The sequence below is a fragment of the Odontesthes bonariensis genome, chromosome 7 (genome assembly GCF_027942865.1).
Source record: "Odontesthes bonariensis isolate fOdoBon6 chromosome 7, fOdoBon6.hap1, whole genome shotgun sequence".
Classification (NCBI taxonomy): Eukaryota; Metazoa; Chordata; class Actinopteri; order Atheriniformes; family Atherinopsidae; genus Odontesthes; species Odontesthes bonariensis.
The window spans coordinates 34,358,295-34,375,933 of NC_134512.1; the positions used below are offsets into that span (position 1 = coordinate 34,358,295).

General features: G+C 41.4%; 1 protein-coding gene across 1 annotated transcript; it reads left to right on the forward strand.

The window, feature by feature from the left end:
* Positions 1-1,580: 1,580 nt before the first annotated feature.
* Positions 1,581-15,259, forward strand: LOC142384429 (nuclear receptor coactivator 5). Its single transcript, XM_075470674.1, has 9 exons — positions 1,581-1,760; positions 1,937-2,023; positions 3,386-3,459; positions 4,625-4,748; positions 9,383-9,582; positions 11,799-12,074; positions 12,161-12,337; positions 13,895-14,128; positions 14,259-15,259. The coding sequence occupies exons 1-9, from the start codon at positions 1,699-1,701 to the stop codon at positions 14,297-14,299; spliced, it is 1,275 nt and encodes a 424-aa protein (XP_075326789.1). The 5' UTR covers positions 1,581-1,698; the 3' UTR covers positions 14,300-15,259.
* The last annotated feature ends 2,380 nt before the right edge of the window (positions 15,260-17,639 follow it).

Consider the following 17,639-nt stretch of genomic DNA (forward strand, 5'->3'; position numbering starts at 1 on the left):
GTGATAAAACACCAGCTGCCAGGTAGTTTTCTTAAGGTCCTGCTTCATCGGAGGGATTCATTTGCAGGCTCAGTCCCACTATGTTGGAAGAAAATCTCTTAACTAGTTCTGTGCGGTTTGACCATCTGACACAACAACCACCGTGACTTTACTCAGAAGTAGCTTTTACCTTTTTCTTTTTGGACAAAAATCCCCAAAGAAATGAATTGCCCAGTTTCCACTCTACAGGCATGATGTTTTTCATCTCACACGATGTGACTTACAGACTCCAGTACAGAAATATCAGCAGAATCATAGGTGACGGTTTTAAACTCCCTGTTGTTAGTTTCTCTCGAAATTTAGCAGCAATTGAAGACGCAATTTAATGTGGATTTTGATTAATGTCTTATTTTACCTTCCTGTTTTTAATAGTAAATGGACTGTGCTTGTATAGCGCTTTTTTTTTTCTAGTCAAACTGACCACTCGGAGCACTTTCACACTACATGTCACATTCACAGCGCTTTTTGTTCCAATCATTCACACATTCATTGTCTTGCCCAAGGACACTTTGACGTGACCTGGAGTCGAACCACTAACAATCCGATTGGCAGACGATGTTGAGTAAACAAAGCTTTTATATATAACAAAAAAAAAAATGAAAGTTTTTATTGGAAACGTAAAATAGATCTGACTGAAGTGCCACTGCTTCCCAAGTTGAGACTAATAAATGTTCTTAAAGGCTCTTTAGACATAATTTTTTTTTTAGGAGAGCACTTAAATCTGACAACTACCAGGATCTATATTGGCCAACTTTACCCTACTTTTAACTAAACCGTATTCTAGATCAAATCAAATTGATTTATATAGCACATTTTATGTACAAACAATTCAAAGTGCTTTACATAAAATCAAAACATTGCAGCAGGGAGTGGAAGAAGCATTAAAAATACATAAAAGAATAAAGAGAAACAAATAAAATAATTTAAATTAATTTAAAAACCAGCAACAGTCTAGATAAATTAAAAGATACCATGTTGAAACTGGTAGCTTACTGTATCCTCACGGGGTTCCCAGGAGACCCTGAAGAAAAGGGTCCATTTAACACAAATTGCAATCTCCAAACATCTCAGAGATACACCATGAAAAGATTTTAGATATACTTTTCTTATAGAAATATCCATATTTTCTTGTCTGTTTGAAAATTTTGGCAGGTTGCAGTTTTTTTTTCATTTGCTTTGATTTTTAATGACTTGCTTTGTTTTTTTGTTTCATTGTGTTTTAATTCACAACCAAAAGAAACCTACCAGATAATGTCACTTGTAGGACTGATGACTTGCTGAAAATGCACACAATCGTACCATTATTGGCTTGTTAATAACTGTCAATATAATATAGAACTATTGTACTTCTAGTTAACCGCCAAGGGGCAAGGATGACAGTCTTGCATGGGCTGTATTGAACATGTTTATTTGATAATATCAATAAGAGGAAGGAGTATGAAAAGAAAATATGTAAATCACTGATGTAGTCGTCCGATAGGGGGCGGTAGATGCCTTTAAACTTGCGGTGACCACTCGTAGAAGAAGAATTCCTTGTCCCTCAACTTCATTTCCACCAGTGCAGGCAGATTAGCAACACTGGTGGAGGAGCGTCGGGAAATATCCACTCAGTTCGTGTTAATAAAAACATTGGTTTGCTAAGGCTGTTGTGAAGAAAAAATGTCGAATTGGGTGAAGTCATCTGCAGGTGGACGGCGGCCGCCAGGAAACCCAAACGGGAGGTGAGTCCGTTCATTGCTGTTCGAACAATTAGCATTAGCTTTAGCAGCTAGCATGCTAAGAAGCAGCCACATGACAAAACAAAACTGTTCACCAACTTAAAACTGATTTCACCACTCAGTTTAAACTTTAGATTTGCGTATTGCCGCCCTATAAAGATGCTTGTTGTGTTGTGCAGTATTCAACCACTCCGTCTGTTTCGGAGAGCAGCTCCGTACCCCACCAGAGAGGAGAGGACGGATGACTTAAAGGATGCTTTGGACAGGTATGAGCCAGTTCCATCAGAGGGCATTGTTTGTGCTGAAAGTAATGGAAATGACGGGAAACTCCGCAAAGAACGTGTTTTCTTTGTTTAGTTCCAGATTGTTAATTGTGTACTTTGAAGAAATAATATCCAAGGATGTGAGGGCGAGAGGAAGTTACCGCATTTATCTTTTTCTTTTTTTAACACACCAGAGCAACTTGTGCTACCATACAGAGGTCCGTATTCTGTTACATTTTAAGTTTAATTGCTTTTTACTGTTGTGAGTCCAATTACATTCTAACTTAGTGAATCTGCAGCATACTCCGTGAGACCTTTGACCCCTCTTTATCAAATGAGAGCCCAACATATTCTTTATTTTTGAGTTTGTTGGGGGGGGGAAACGGATTTTATATAGTTAAAACGTCTGATATAAGCTGATAATATTTACAGCTCTGTGCAAAAGTCCTGATCCAGCTTTAATTTCTTTGTTTCCTTCCAAGCAGGCAGACTTTCTTCTAATCTTTTAAAGTGGCATTGAGCAATAGTTCTCCAGGCTTTCTAAAGCATGTTTTTCTTTGGACATTGGCTTTCTTTGGCTTACTTTCTCATGATTCAAGTTAAATAAAATGAACATGGTCAAGCCTGACATATTTTATGATTTATGGGTGATGGTTGTCATCATGTCTCATAGACGCTGCATATTGAAAATGGGGTTTCCCCAATTTCTAACCCTGGACTGGGGCACTAATACATTTTGAAGATGTGGACAAAAGTACTTTTTACATATTTTTGGTGTGAGGTTGGCCTCACTTGACTTCACCTTAATTTCCTCAGCTGTGACATGATGTTCCGTATTTTGCTTCACATCCTGCTTTGTGTTAACGACAGAGTCTAAAGCATTCAACTCAGACTGAGCAGTCATATCATCAAACCTAAAATGTATTTTGTTTTGTTTTGTTTTTTTAGCCGTTTGCAGGCAATTTGCTATCTATGCTCCAAAATTGGTCGGACTGTATCTTTCTTCAGTCCAGTATTGTATTCAAACCACTACTTAACGCAGCTGTTTTTAACTCTTCTTTGTTGGTATCAGATAAGGCTTGGATTAGGGCAGAATGTAGCTGTTATTTTCAGTCCGAGATGACAAATCAGGCATCATAAACATTCAGCTGTGTATGCAGTGGCCTTGCTGATGTTATGTCTTCCTGAAAGAAACGACATGAGAAATAAAACGATAAATGTGCTTCATTTATCTCTGAAATCCACTCTTTGACGCACATTGCAGTGAGCTCTTTGACAGGAACTGACTGTGGTCTTAACATGGGGTTTTAAATTTTAGAAACTCGTCAGGTGTGTGAAACCTCTTGTTTTTTTTTTAATATATAGTTATGAAGAACTGGAACAAATTCAGAATTTCAGCAGCACTGTGAAGTTCGAAGGATTCAAGCATCAGCCAGCTGGTGAGACCATTTTTATATTGTTGTGAGGACCTGACAACACATTTACAAAATCCTTTATTTAGCGTGTTTCACATTCTTTGCTCATCAACTCACATTTATTATGTTTTTAAAAATCCTCTCAAAGGTTCTTAACAAAAATGTAGAGCTGCAGAAATGATCGAATTTTAATCTAGTTTTTGACCTCCTACGATTAAAACAATACAAAAATGATTTAAAATGCATTCTCCACCTATGGGCTGCACAGTGGTGTGGTGGTTAGCACCGTCCCCTAAGTAAGAGGGTTCCTGGTTTGAATCCCGGCCGGACTTTCAGAGCCGGACTCTGTATGTGTCCTGTGGGTTCTCTCCGGATACTCCGGTTTCCACCAGCTGCCTGTCAGGTTGATTGGAGACTCTAAATGGTCTCTGTGTGACCCTGTGATGGGCTACGCTCCAGCCCCCCTGCGACCCTGAATTGGGAATGGAGAATTAATGGAATGCAAAGCTAAGCAAAAGTAAATAAAGCACTCCCTCTTGACCATGTGCCCACATGCACCAATCACAGCTGGAAGTTTCCTAGACAAAGTTTGGACGTGTGGCGATAGGACTGATGCAAAGAACAAAGTGTGGAAACAAAAACCAAATGCCTGGCACAGCGGAGGGAGAAGAGCACGTCCCTCAATAGAACCAAGAACAAATCACATGCAGAGAAAGCTGTAGAACCATCTGAAAACGCACCACAAACTGCAGTATAACGAAAAACCTCAAGGCCAGAGAAAAACATTCAAACTGCCGCCAACAGTCCAACATCAACCAGCTGTTTTAATTAAACACAGAAGAAAAATAAACGGGGCACTTCCTTCGCTAAGAGATGCACTAATTTAGTTGAATGAAGATCACCATATTGTGCTCACAATGTAGCACAATATGGATGAAAGGAAAGTTATGTTCACATAAAAGTGCCAGAAAATAATAATCGTGATCTCATTATTGAGTATTATTTCAGCTCAGCAGCCTTACAAGCATGACTTGTGTTGGTATGCAAAAGTATATTTAATGTAGTAAACTGCTTATTCAGAGTCGCCAGAAATGTTGTCTCTCAACTTAAACATTGCCCTCTCACATTCACGGGTGACTCTGATCACACGGTTCATCTCCACATCTTTTACCGTTCCCCAAACCTGCAGCCAAGCCGGACGTCTGCACTCCAGCGGACAGACGCAAAGCCTTGTATCAGAAGTTCTACAGACAGGTGCAGGAGGAGAGGAAGCCGCCTGACTGCGTGGTCCTCTCCGTCACCAACGAGTGCCTGTGAGTACTTCAACGATAGGTCCAAACTACAAGCACTACATTAGACTTAATCGAATGACCATGCTGACCACGATTTTAAGTCTTCACAAGTTTTCACAAGCTATAACTGGGCTTTTCTTTTAAGACCCGAGAGTTTGACTATTATCTTAATACAGTGGAAATACTCCCCACGACTCCAGTAGATGGGACAAACCTCAACTATGAGCTGTTATTAGGAGGTGGAGATCTAGTCTGCTCAGCTCTTAAACCCATTTTCTGTCTCATTCATCTTAGCATTAATATCAACAGTAACTCATAAAAGCTGTTAGCATGACGTTGTCCTATCAAATCAAATTTATTTGTATAGCACATTTCATGTTCAAAACAATTAAAAGTGCTTTACATAAAATGAAAGCATTGCAGCAGGGAGTGGAAGAAGCATTAAAAATACATAAAAGATATAAAGAGAAACAAGTAAAATAATTTAAATGAATTTAAAAAACAAGCAACAGTCTAGATAAATTCAAAGATATCGTGCAGATTTCATGCATAGACACATGAGAAAAGAAATGTCTTTAACCTGGATTTAAAAATGTCTCCATTTGGTGAAAGTTTAATCTCCACTGGCAGTTTGTTCCACTTGTTTGCAGCATAACAGCTAAATGCTGCTTCTCCATGTTTAGTTTGGACTCTGGACTGGACCAGCTGACCTGAGTCCTTGGATCTAAGAGCTCTGCTGGCTTATATTCTCTGAACATATCACAGATGTATTTTGGCCCTAAACCGTTCTGGGATTTGTAAACCATCAGCAGGCTTTTAAAATCTATTCTGTGACTGACTGGAAGCCAGAGTAAAGATTTTAAAGCTGCTGTGATGTGTTCAGATCTCTTAGTCCGGGTTAAAACTCTGCCACAGGTTAAAACTACTACAGGAATAGTTGTTTCTGATTATAAACACAACATTTAAACTCTTCCAGCTTCAACATGAATAAGGAAACAGAGCTCAAGTTATGACAAGAAAGCTGACAAATCATCATAATAATAATACAACTCGAATCTCTGATTGTTTCAAAGCGGTTATGAGCTAAAAAACCCTTAAACGCTGTAGAAATGTGCAACTTTAAGGAACTTTACATGACACCAGGCAACAAAAATAGAATGATTTTAGTTTAGTTTAAAAAAAAAACCTTGATGTTTAAAATGCATGAAAATGGGTTTACTTCTCACAATTTGAATAACGCACCCAGATAATGTGGTTTTGGATTGCATCCCTCCCGCTTGCATACGCTCACTTATGAAAAGCTATCATCACACATTAAATCCAGTTTGATCACATCTTTTCAAAACATCTTTGGACCCCAGTGGCTCACAACAGACACAAATAGTGTGTTTCTACATGAATAAAAATGGTTAAAGTTGTGATTATAGCAGTACATTTAAAATTGACACTTTCTACATGTTGCACTACCACAAAAATATATGAACCAATTAACTTCAACACAAATGACCACGATGAAGTTGTTTTTATTTACACTGTGTTCCTGTGGCAGAAATTAGATTAAACTAAGAAGCAGTTTAGGATTAACAGTGTTAATGACACTGTTATATTCGAGGTATATTGGTGTAAAGCAGGATCCTCCTCTGGTGTTCAAACATCAAATCAGATCTGTTCCTGAAACTGCTGCTTGGTACATATAAAAAAATTGAGTCAGGCGTTCAATTTCAATACAAAATAGATGTTAATATTGCTGTTGAGCACACTCATTTAGCAAACACTGTTCCATCCAAGCCCGTTAACAGTTAAAAGTTCCATGCTTTAAACACCAACAGACTCAAACATCTGCTGCAACCATTTTAAAGGTTTTGTGCTGTTTTATTCTTCGACAGAAAAGTCTAAAATATCAAAGCGATTCCCTCTGTCTTACCTGGTTTATAACACAAACACAGACCTGCTACAACACTAAACTCAACAGATCTAAAATGCAGCCCTTTTCAGACGTGAACTCGTGTTGTTTCCTGTTTGGATGAGCGTCACTTTTCCACAAGTCACGGCAGCAGCAGACTTCTTCATCTTCATGCACCACTTCCAGTGCCTTGTCTGATGTCCCCCATCCCTGGGCCTCATAAGAAAAGTGCTCCCATTCACATCTTTCGTGCTCAAGCTCATAACAAGCGTGCGGCTTGAACATTGATAAAAGCCCCCCAGGGTCAATGAGGGTCTTTGATCTGATCCAGAAAAGGTTTTTGGCTTTTTTTTTTTTCTGATATGAGGGTTCCACGGCTGACAGCTTCAGCCACATGATTGTTTACCTCCAAGAAACAACCATTAGCACACCAGCATCTTTCTGAAAAGTTCAGATATTTATTGACTTTAAGCGCTTATTAATGGTGCGCAAAAAAGGCTGATGACTCTGAAAAAAGACGGCGGGTGGCTACATATATTCTCTACTAAAGAGAAACAGCTGGGGGAGGAAATGCTCGGTGCCATTTAGACTCAAGCCCTAAAACTGATAACTACATTTGTTACTGCAAGTGCAATAAAACCTTTTATGTGCAAGGAACCAATAAACATGGTCAATAACTCAACCTGTTCAACAAGTTTGAACATTGGATCCAAACCAAATAATTTGGGAAATTTTCTAAAAACTTAAATCTTACCAAAGTCCAAAATAACGAATGTAGAATCTGATGCAGCAACACACTCAGTAAAAGGTGTCATAGTCATGTTTCCCATCATGTTCCATCAGCTTCCTTTAACGACCCTTCTTAACGCTTTGGGAACTGAGGACGCTGATTGTTGCAGTTTTTCAGAGGAATCTGGGTCCATTCCTGCTGAATCCCAGATTCCAGCTGCCCAGCAGTCCCTGGTTGTTGTTGTCTGGTTCTCCTCTTCATGAAGCTCCGTACATGTTCAGCAGGAGACGGATGTGGACAGATGTGGGCTGCAGGCAGGCCGGTGGAGCTCACCCTCTGTGTGCATGAAGCTGCTGGAAGTCCTGCAGAATGAGGTCTGCCGTCGTCCTGCTGAAATAACCACGGAGCTCCCGGGGAAAGACGTCACCTGGATGGCAGCATCTGTCTCTCCAGAACTCCAACATCCAGCTCTGCATCAGGGGCACCTTCACACAGATGAAGCACTCCCTGCCATGGACCCTGATGCCCCCCCACACCTTCACACAGATGAAGCCCTCCCTGCCATGGACCCTGATGCCCCCCCACACCTTCACACAGATGATGCCCTCCCTGCCAGGGACCCTGATGCCCCCCCCACACCTTCACACAGATGAAGCCCTCCCTGCCAGGGACCCTGATGGACCCTGATGCCCCCCCACACCTTCACACAGATGAAGCCCTCCCTGCCATGGACCCTGATGCCCCCCCACACCTTCACACAGATGAAGCCCTCCCTGCCATGGACCCTGATGCCCCCCCACACCATCACAAACGCTGGCTTTAAACCTTTCTCTGAGAACAGCCTGGATGCTCTTTCTCAGCAGTTTTTCCCAGAAGCAGCTGAAACGTGGACTCATGTGCCCACAGAACACGTGTCCACTGTCTTTCTGTCCATCTGAGATGAGCTGGTATCTAGAGAACTGGGCCGTGTTCCTGCACAGAGCTGATATTTGGCTTCCTGCTGGTGTGGTGCAGCTTCAGCTCACATTTCTGGATGCAGAGGTGGACCGTGTTGAGTGGAAATGGTTCTCCCAGCTCCTCCTGAGCCCATGTGGCTGTATGGATCATGGTGGCGTGATGACGGTTTCTCCTGCAGTGCTGCCTGAGGGCTCCCAGCTCATCCAGCAGGGCTTTCTGTCCTTGGCCTTTCCACTCTGAGGTTTCCCCAGACTCCCCGAATCTTTTCACAATATTCTGCTCAGTAGATGCTGAAAGACCAAAGTTCTTTACAATCTTACTCTGAGAAGTATTTTTTAATTTCTCTGATGGAGTTTGGCACAAAGTGGTGAGACACGACCCATCCTTGTTGGAACGACTAAAGCTTTGGTGGAAGCTTCTTTTATACCCAATCCTGACACCCTCACCTGCCACCAGGTAATCTGCTGATTGGGGAATCTTCCAGAACACTGTTACTGTAGATGCTGTAAACCTTTGTGCTTATTTGGCTCTATTCCCGCTGTTTTGAGTGTGTTACTGGCATCATATTTTAAATTAACATTGAAGTTTGTTTGTGAAGATATTGAAAATCATTTCTTTGGACTTTTCTGTTCGATTAAAGTTCAAACAAATGAACAAATTACAGATTTAAGTGGTTGTATTTGTAGAAAATTTCCCAGCTCTTCTGAAGGAGGTTTATATTTGATATCAGTGTGCATGTTCAACTAATGATTTGTTATGGTACTATAGGTTTGCATGGCTGCGTATGGCCGAATTAAGTATTAAGGAACACAAACATAAGTGACCTGTGTTAACAGGTGTGTGAAACCCCGATGGTTTGAGTGATCTGTCTTAAAAGGGCTTTCGTGATACCCCAAACTCCCGGAATAAAAACTGTTTTGTTGTTTTTGTTGGTAAAGCACATTGGCAGCCAAGAGATGACCCTCTGATTCCATCAGAGATGTAACTCATGGTTCCACTATATACCACATCATGCACCTAATACAGAAATGTTAAGTTAACAAAGTGTTTCTCTTCCTCTCAAAGGGATTACCCCAAATCGCTAAGCCAGTGCTTGCAGGAGCGTGGCCTGTCAGTGGAAATGCTCTACCTTCAAGCGGAATCGGGCCTGACCCGGGCCCTGCAGGATGTCCGAGCAGATGGCTCCCCGTTATGTATACTGGTGGAGCAGAAAAACGTAGCTCTGTCCTCCTGCACTATTATCATATTCTCAGAATCCCTCAAAAGTAAGTTCGTACCCCTCGTATTCCTTCAAGCTTGCCCAAACTACCTTAATTACAAGCCTCCATCCCTTTCAACCATCCGAAGCGGTTTATGTTTAATATCATTTATACAACATACAATCTGACATGCACAAAAACAAGAAATATTCCCATCAACATGCAGGCAATTCTCCACTTTGGAAGTTTACTCTTTTCAGGCTGAAATGTTCACATTAATAGTTTTAAAAGTCACATCAAATGTACACAGTATTTACTCAGTAGCAGTGTTTGGGCAAACCTCCCAACACTACAGAGCACTGCTTACTTAGACAGCTACAAAGGGACCCAAAAAGATTACAACTTGAGTTGTATTTCTGGAATGTGAGTCATCGTTCTGTCAGAGATCTTGGTTTTCAATCCGATGGTCCAGCTTGCTTCGACTGGACTTCTTTCAGTATTTCTCTACTTTCGACATGTTCCTGATCGACTGCCTATCAGAGCCGGGTTGTGTGTTATAATCCCAGTGTGACCAACAGCTGATGGGGCACCAACTGATGGGGGCTTTGTGACAACATGGAGCCCAAGGTTAGGTCCCCCATATTTTTTTGAATTTTTGAGGGTTAAAGGGATAGTTCGCCTCTTTTGAAATGAAGCTGTATGACATCCCATACTAGCAACATCATTTATGAACATTTTCTTACCCCCTGCTGCGTCCTGTGAGCCGAGTTCCAGCCTCGTTTTGGTGTTGACGAAGGTAGTCCGGCTAGTTGGCTGGGGTTTAAAAAATAAAGCGTTTTGCTTCTCAAAACGATATGCGTTCAAAAGAGTAATACATTTGTCTCTCCCTTCGTATCAATGCGTGCTGCCGCCTGCCGCGCCTGTTACAGTGTTTACTGCTCGGACTGCACTCCGGTCTGCACAGTCTACACAGCACGCAGTGATACAAAGGGAGAGAGAAAATAGCACCAAGAGATTGTGAGGTCTGACTTTTTCTTGGAGAACGATTTTGTGATGCAAATGTATTACTCTTTTGAACGCATATTGTTTTGAGAAGCAAAACGCTTTATTTTTGCGACCCCGGCCAACTAGCCGGACTACCTTCATCAACACCAAAAACGAGGCTGGAACTCGGCTCACAGGACGCAGCAGGGGGTAAGAAGATGTTCATAAATAATATTGCTAGTATGGGATGTCATACAGCTTCATGTCAAAAGAGGCGAACTATCCCTTTAAGTCTTGGTTTCCTGATATTTTATTTATTTATTTTTGTTGTTTTAACTGAACAGACTTGTCTTGGAGCTTTTTTTCAGCAGTTACAGCCCTCTTGCAGACTAGTTTTTCTCTTCAATAACATTATGATGAGGGTTTTTTCAGATGAATCCGCATCAGGGTTACTAAGTGCACCGAAACTCCTGATCTCTGCTGTAGAAAACCATCTGATATTGTGTTCTTATTACGAGTTAATTTTTAGATTTTTGTATTCGTTGTCCCGATTTTAGTTCTGACAGGGTTATAGTCGGGTTAATATTCTCCGGACCTTCGTAATGAATATGATATAGTTACTGATTTTAAGTCTGTTGGGAAGGAGGTGAAAAATGAAGGGATCGCATCAGAGTTGGCTCGTGTTTTCCTGCCGGAACAAGTTTGGACCTGGGTTAACCAACAGAACCGATGACCTCAGCCACTGTTGAATAAAACTCATTTGTGCACCATGTGCAAACACACCTGCATAACACAAATAAACACAATCAAAACAATGGTGCTTCTGTGTAGCACACAACATAGAAGAAATACATTTCACCATAAACACATGTTCAAATTGGCCAAAATCAGTTAAATTAAACACGATTAGATGCCCCTAAACGCCATAAAGCTGATATTATTTATTATCATTCACCAGAAAATGCACAAATCATTTAAAATGATTCATTATCCCGATAAGACACATCTAAATGCACAATTTAATATTAAATGGTCATTACATGCACAAAGCTACAGAAAAGGCAGTATTTACTGTGCCCCCGCCTCACTGCTGCCCCTCCATTTTACCACCATCTTTCATTAAAAAGGAGAACTTACCAAAGTAAAAACTCATCATAGAAATTTACTGATCGTAGCATCACATAAAAACAAAACACTTCCCAGTCTGGTGTGAGAGGAACAAAAGAAGCCCACAGATTTGAATTTTATTGTTTTTCTCTCAGTTCAGCTCACCTTTAACCCTTCCATTCCCCCCTCAGTCCACCGCAACATGCCCAAAGACCAGGCCATGGACTTTGTCCAAGCCGAGTACAGTCGTGGACTCCCCAAAGAGCGCCCTCCGAGGGATCCCGCAGACATTGCAGCGCAGGCGTCGCAGCTGCTGGATGACTTTCTCGACCGAGAAAAACTGGCACGCCATGCTGTTCCCTCTGAAACACGGCAGCTTCTCCTGCTGTTGGCGGAGGGGGTCCATCTGTACCCCGAGGAGCTGGAAACCGTCTCCGAGTACATCCGTTCCCGGCTGGAACACATAGGTGAAACACGTGGTACCAGCAGGTGTTTGGCCTCGCACTGTCAGAATGACTGGCTGCAATTCTTATTTATTTTATATTTTTTTTAGCTCTAGCCTCGAGCACGGATGGTGACACAGGGAATACGTTACCTCCAGGATTGGGGAAACCACCTCCTCTGCTTCCTACTCCACCTGGACCCTCACAGCCTGGATCTGGATCTTTAGCAGGGGGGTCTATGGGCGATCACTCCTCACCTCCACCTGTACCTCTCCTGCCATCACCAGGTTAGGACTTCAGACTTCACCAATTAGTCAGCTTTTTATTTAGATGCTAGCAACAATGCCTTATGTCAGAGTTACTCTTTTTTTTTTTTTTTTTTTTATTGTCCCTACATCTTCATTGCCTGCCATTTCTAGCTTTTCACTTTTTATTTAGAAAAATGTCCTTCAACCTGAATGAACTGGATCTTGATGTTGTCAGTATTTAGTTATGTTTATTACTTTAATAAGTGTCTGTTGTTATGTGCAGTACTGTGCAAAAGTTTTAAGCCAACCATTATTTCTTGGAAAGCAGAGACGAGATGCAGCAGTTTATTGAAATATGTACAAACCTGAAGGAAAATGCAGCATATTAGACAAAAACAAGTTTTTTCAGTTCTAAGCAGCTTTAAAGTGAATATCTGCTCTGAGCTCCTTTATTCTCCAACACAGCCTGAACCCTCTCAGACGAGCTTTCTGTCCTTTCTTTAAGGAGTCTTCAGGAATAGTTCTCCAGGCTTCTTGAAGGACATCCCAAAGCTCTTCTTTGGATGTGGGCTGCCTTTTGTTCCGTTCTCTGCCAACATGATCCCACACTGCTTCAGTAATGTTGAGCTCCGGGCTCTGGGGAGGATTCATCCCTCCATCAGACCTGCTGCCACTGATTTTCAGCCCACTTCTTGTGTCCTTTGGCACAGCTCAGCCTTTTCTCCCTGTTTCCCTTCCTTAAGAACGGCTTCCTGACAGCCACCCTTCCATGGAGCCCATTTCTGATGAGGCTTGGGCCAACAGCAGATGGATCAGCTGAAGGTCCAGATGCATCTCTCAGCTCCTGTGTCAGGTCTTTGCTGGATTTTTTCCTCTTTCTTAAGGACATCACTTTCAGATCCTGTTCATCTGCTGGAGATAGTTCTTTAGGCCTGACACTTCTTCTTCTGTCCTCCACTTGTCCAGTTTCCTCAAATGTTTTAAGGACACACTGCACACCATGCTGAGATATGCCAAGTTTTCAGCTAACAGCTCTTTGGGAATCACCTTGTTGCTGCAGAAATCCTGTTTTCTGTCTGTCAGACTGTGTTATCTTTGCTGTTTTTCACAGATGCAGCTAAAGAAATGGGAACAAATGATGTGTCTCTGTGACAGGCTGCTGGGAACAAAGTGCCTAAAGATCCAATTTAAAATGGCTTCTTTGCTAAGTTGTCTGTTATGTGTGGACACAACACTGGTTCATCCCATGAGTTAGGAGCCTAATTTCTGATTGAATGATTTTATAGGCCAGAGTTAAATGGTCAGGTACAAATATTGGACTTAAAATGAGTGAAAAACATCAAGTGTCCAAAGAAAAACTTTGAAAGACCTTCAGAAAGCCTGGAGAACTGTTACTTAAGACCACTTAAAAAGATTAGAAGAAATTCTGGCTGCTTGGAAGGAAAATATTAGAAAATGAGGGGTTGATCAGGACTTTTGCTGCGTACCGTCTACAGATAACTTCCATTCATACAACGTACTTTAATCTGCTCCATCTTCATGTTGATGTGGTGTCCTTTTCATCTTCATAATGTTCTGCAATAATTTTCTTTGTAGCTTTTCCCAAAACCAAACCTCCACCGCTGCTTTCTTTGCATCGGCTTCCCGGCCCGTTAGGGCCCCCAATGCCTCGAGGTTCCCTGTCCCTACATAACCCTTACGGTCCTTCTGGTATGCTTCGAGGGCCCCTACTCCTCCATGGTCCCCCATTCCACCCTAGAGGCCCCCACGGGCCTCGAGTGACCCCTCCCTCTTTAAAGAGTTCTCGCCCTCCACTTCTATCCACCCCAGGTGGGTCATTTCATGTTTTTTGGTGACGTGTGGTTGCAGTAGTTTGAAAATGATTTTAGGATTCAATCCCCCGTTTATGGAGAGAACTTTTTGAAAGATCTTTTTTTGTCATTTCTTTCTTTTTTCTCAGGTATCCCTCTTCTCCCACGGCTGAGTGGCCCACGACACTAAAAACTACATCCACATACAAGAACTGTAACACATGCAGCTTACAGTGTTTAGAGCATTTCAGCTAACCTTTCAGCGGCACTAACTTTTTTTTTTTTTTTTTCCTAAAGTAAGTAGTAACCACATTCAGCTGAAATATGGTGTGATAATTGTTAGATATTTTTCTGTTCGTGTGGATGAATTGATGCAGACTGGCCGTTTTAAGTGTCTTTTTCAAAATCCCTCAGGCATCATTGGACTTATTTTTCTTTGGAATGTTTCGTACATCCAGGTTGCACATTAACGCTCACATGTGGCCGCTCCCAGATGTGGTGGTAATAAGAATTCTTCTTTTTTTTTTTTTTTTTTTTTGTCGGTTCTGTTTATTTTCCTTTTTAAGATGGTGCTTGAAATGTCACCAGCAGATCTCAGAGTCTCTGGAGGAGAGTATTTCAGCAACATGAGTAAAAATGGCTCGTTGTGATTCTGGATAAACGTTTTGGGTTGTACTCTAAACCAGTTTGTCCAACGATTTCTGCACGTCTTTTTTATCATTGCTACGGTTTTCCCATCTAAAGGCAACTCGGCGTTTGTTAGGATGAGGTAGAAGTGCATGAGAGAGATCATGTTGGCGGATTTCTCAGCTCTGTTTGGGGAAACCGGCCATCATACAACATGTAGGATATCTGTAAAGAGACTCGTTTTCCCTCCAGCTGCCTGCCATGGTTTTCTGTTTTGTAGATATTGTTTAAATCCTGAACTTGATGTTTTCATTTTCAAAAAGGATACAATGTAAATATTCATCCATTCGGTGCTTCAGATGAGTCAATTATAGTTGCAGCCGTGTTAAACTGGTATGAATAAAATGTCTTAAAGTGTTTTTAGTATTTTGTTTTTGGTTTGAGATTTTTTTTTTTTTTTTTTTAATGTTTTTGTTTCAAAGAGATTTAAAGATTAAAAACACGTATGTTCCTACTCACTTGGTCAACTTGTGTTCTGCAGCACTTCATTATTGTGGACGCTCGAGTTTTTAAAAAGAAGCAAAAGAGACAAAAAAAAGTGAACATCTCTACAAGTAGATCTAAATCTACTGCGCGTACAGCTCCCTGCATAATGTTCTGAACAAAGACTTTCTTTGGAAATCAAACATTTCACTCGTGATTAAAGTCACATTCCAAACTTTAATTTAAAGTCATCTTCATACATTTCAGTTCTACCACCAAGAAATGAAAACACTTTTTATCCACAGTCCCCCTCATTTCAGGTTGTTTGGGACAGAGTGATGGGGGGTACATTAAAGCAGCCATGTTTAGTGCTTTGCTGCATATCCTTTACACACAATGACTGCTTGCAGTGACGACATCACCAGGTGCTGAGTATCTTCTCTGGTGACGCTCTCCAAGCCTCTACTGCAGCCGCCTTCAGCTCCTGCTTGTTCCAGGCGGTTCGTCCCTTTAAGTCTCTTCTTCAGCATATATTAGGCCCGCTCTGCTGGGTTTAAATCAGCTGACTGGCTCGGCCATGTTTCAGCTCTGAGAAACTCTGCTGCTGCCTCAGCAGGATGTTTGGGATCATTATCTTGTTGCAGGATGAGTTTGGAGGCATTTACTGTAACTTGAGCAGATTGGATGTTTCTATCCAGCTCAGAAATCATTGTGCAGCTCCATCATCAATGAAGATAAGTGTGCCGGTACCTCAGTACCTGCTGCAGCCGTGCATGCCCACACCATAACACCCCCACCACCGTGTTTAACAGAGGAGCTGCTATGCTTTGGATCGTGAGTATTGCCTTTGGCTCTTCCTGCCATCACTGATACAGGTCCATCTTGGTCTCGTTTGTCCTTTTTCCAGAACTCTGCAGGATCCTTGAAGGACTTTATCACAGACTGATGTGTGCATCCTGTTTTTGTGGCTAACTGGTGGTTTGCATTTTGAAGCGTAGGCTCTGTATTTCTGTTCATGAAGTCTTCTGCGGATAGTGGTCTCTGACAAAGACTCACCTGCCTCCTGAAGACTGGTTCTGATCTGTTGGACTGGTGTTTGAGGGTTTTTCTTTACCATCGTGAGGATTCTTCTGTCCTCAGCAGTGGAGGTCTTCCTTGGCCTCCCGGTCCCTTTGCGATTGCAGAGCTCACCGGTGCACTCTGTCTTCTTAACGATGTTCCAGACGGTTGATTTTGGTAATCCTAATGTCTCTGATAGTTTTATTCTTGTTTTTCAGTCTTATAATGGCGTCCTTTACTTTCATTGGCACAGCTTCTGTCTTCATGTTGAATAACGGCAGCTACAGACTCCAAACTGTAGCCGCAAACCTTTATATTCATCTCCTCTCGGCTCTTCCACTTTCACTATGCTGCGTAACTATGCGACGTCGGATGTAGATGACGTAGGTCTTCCCCGATCGAACTACAATTTCTCCGAAGATGGACTACAAAAGCACATCTTTGAGGCTTCAGTCGATGCGGTGTTCTCGTGTTACGTAACATAGAAACGTGGAAAACCTTGTGAAAATGTCACATAGGTAACACGTATACTGGTTTGTAAATAAGGGAAAATATATAAATAGTAACGATGAGATATTTATCGTCATCAAACGATAAGAAAATGATCATTTAGGTGGGAATAGTTACTCATACTGCGCTAGACTGCAATCAGATTTGCTTGCAGGAATCTGAATGTCTCTTATTGTGAAAGGAAAAAGCAGCTGTTCCAGCTGTGCGGCATTAAAATGGCGTAGATCAACAGTGTGCGTGTGATCAAGCTCAGAAGATTTGAATGAAAAATACCATCTTGCTTAACATATTTTTACCTCTTTTCCTCACATTCAGTCCTTCATACTTCAGACACAGTCCAATTCAAACCAATTATAATCCAATGGATTATAATTCAGTTCTAATCAGTTACAATCAAATCCATTACATTTGGAGTCCAATTCTAACAGATTAGGTTAAAAGAAAAAAAGTTGCTAAGCTAAAGGAACCATCATGTGGGTTTTGTAGGCTAACAGTGGTTATATAATAACGCAGAATTTATGGTTATCTTTATATATATATATATATAATTTTATCATTTTGCCTAAGCCTAACCCTGCCGCGTTCAAAGTCACTTAAATGCCCTTTCTTCCCCATTCTGATGCTCGGTTTGAACTTCAGCAAGTTGTCTTGAGTTGCGGCCATGTAACTGTCTGATGAGCTATTTGTGTCTACAAGCAACTGAACAGGTGAACCTGATAAAGAGGCCGGTGAGTGTATGTTACCAAGAAGAGAAAAAAGTATATTTCCATAATATGTCACCTTTAAATGTCAAAAGAATCAGATCGCCTGATGCTACACCAAAAAGCCTTCTACTTAAAAAATAACAGCTG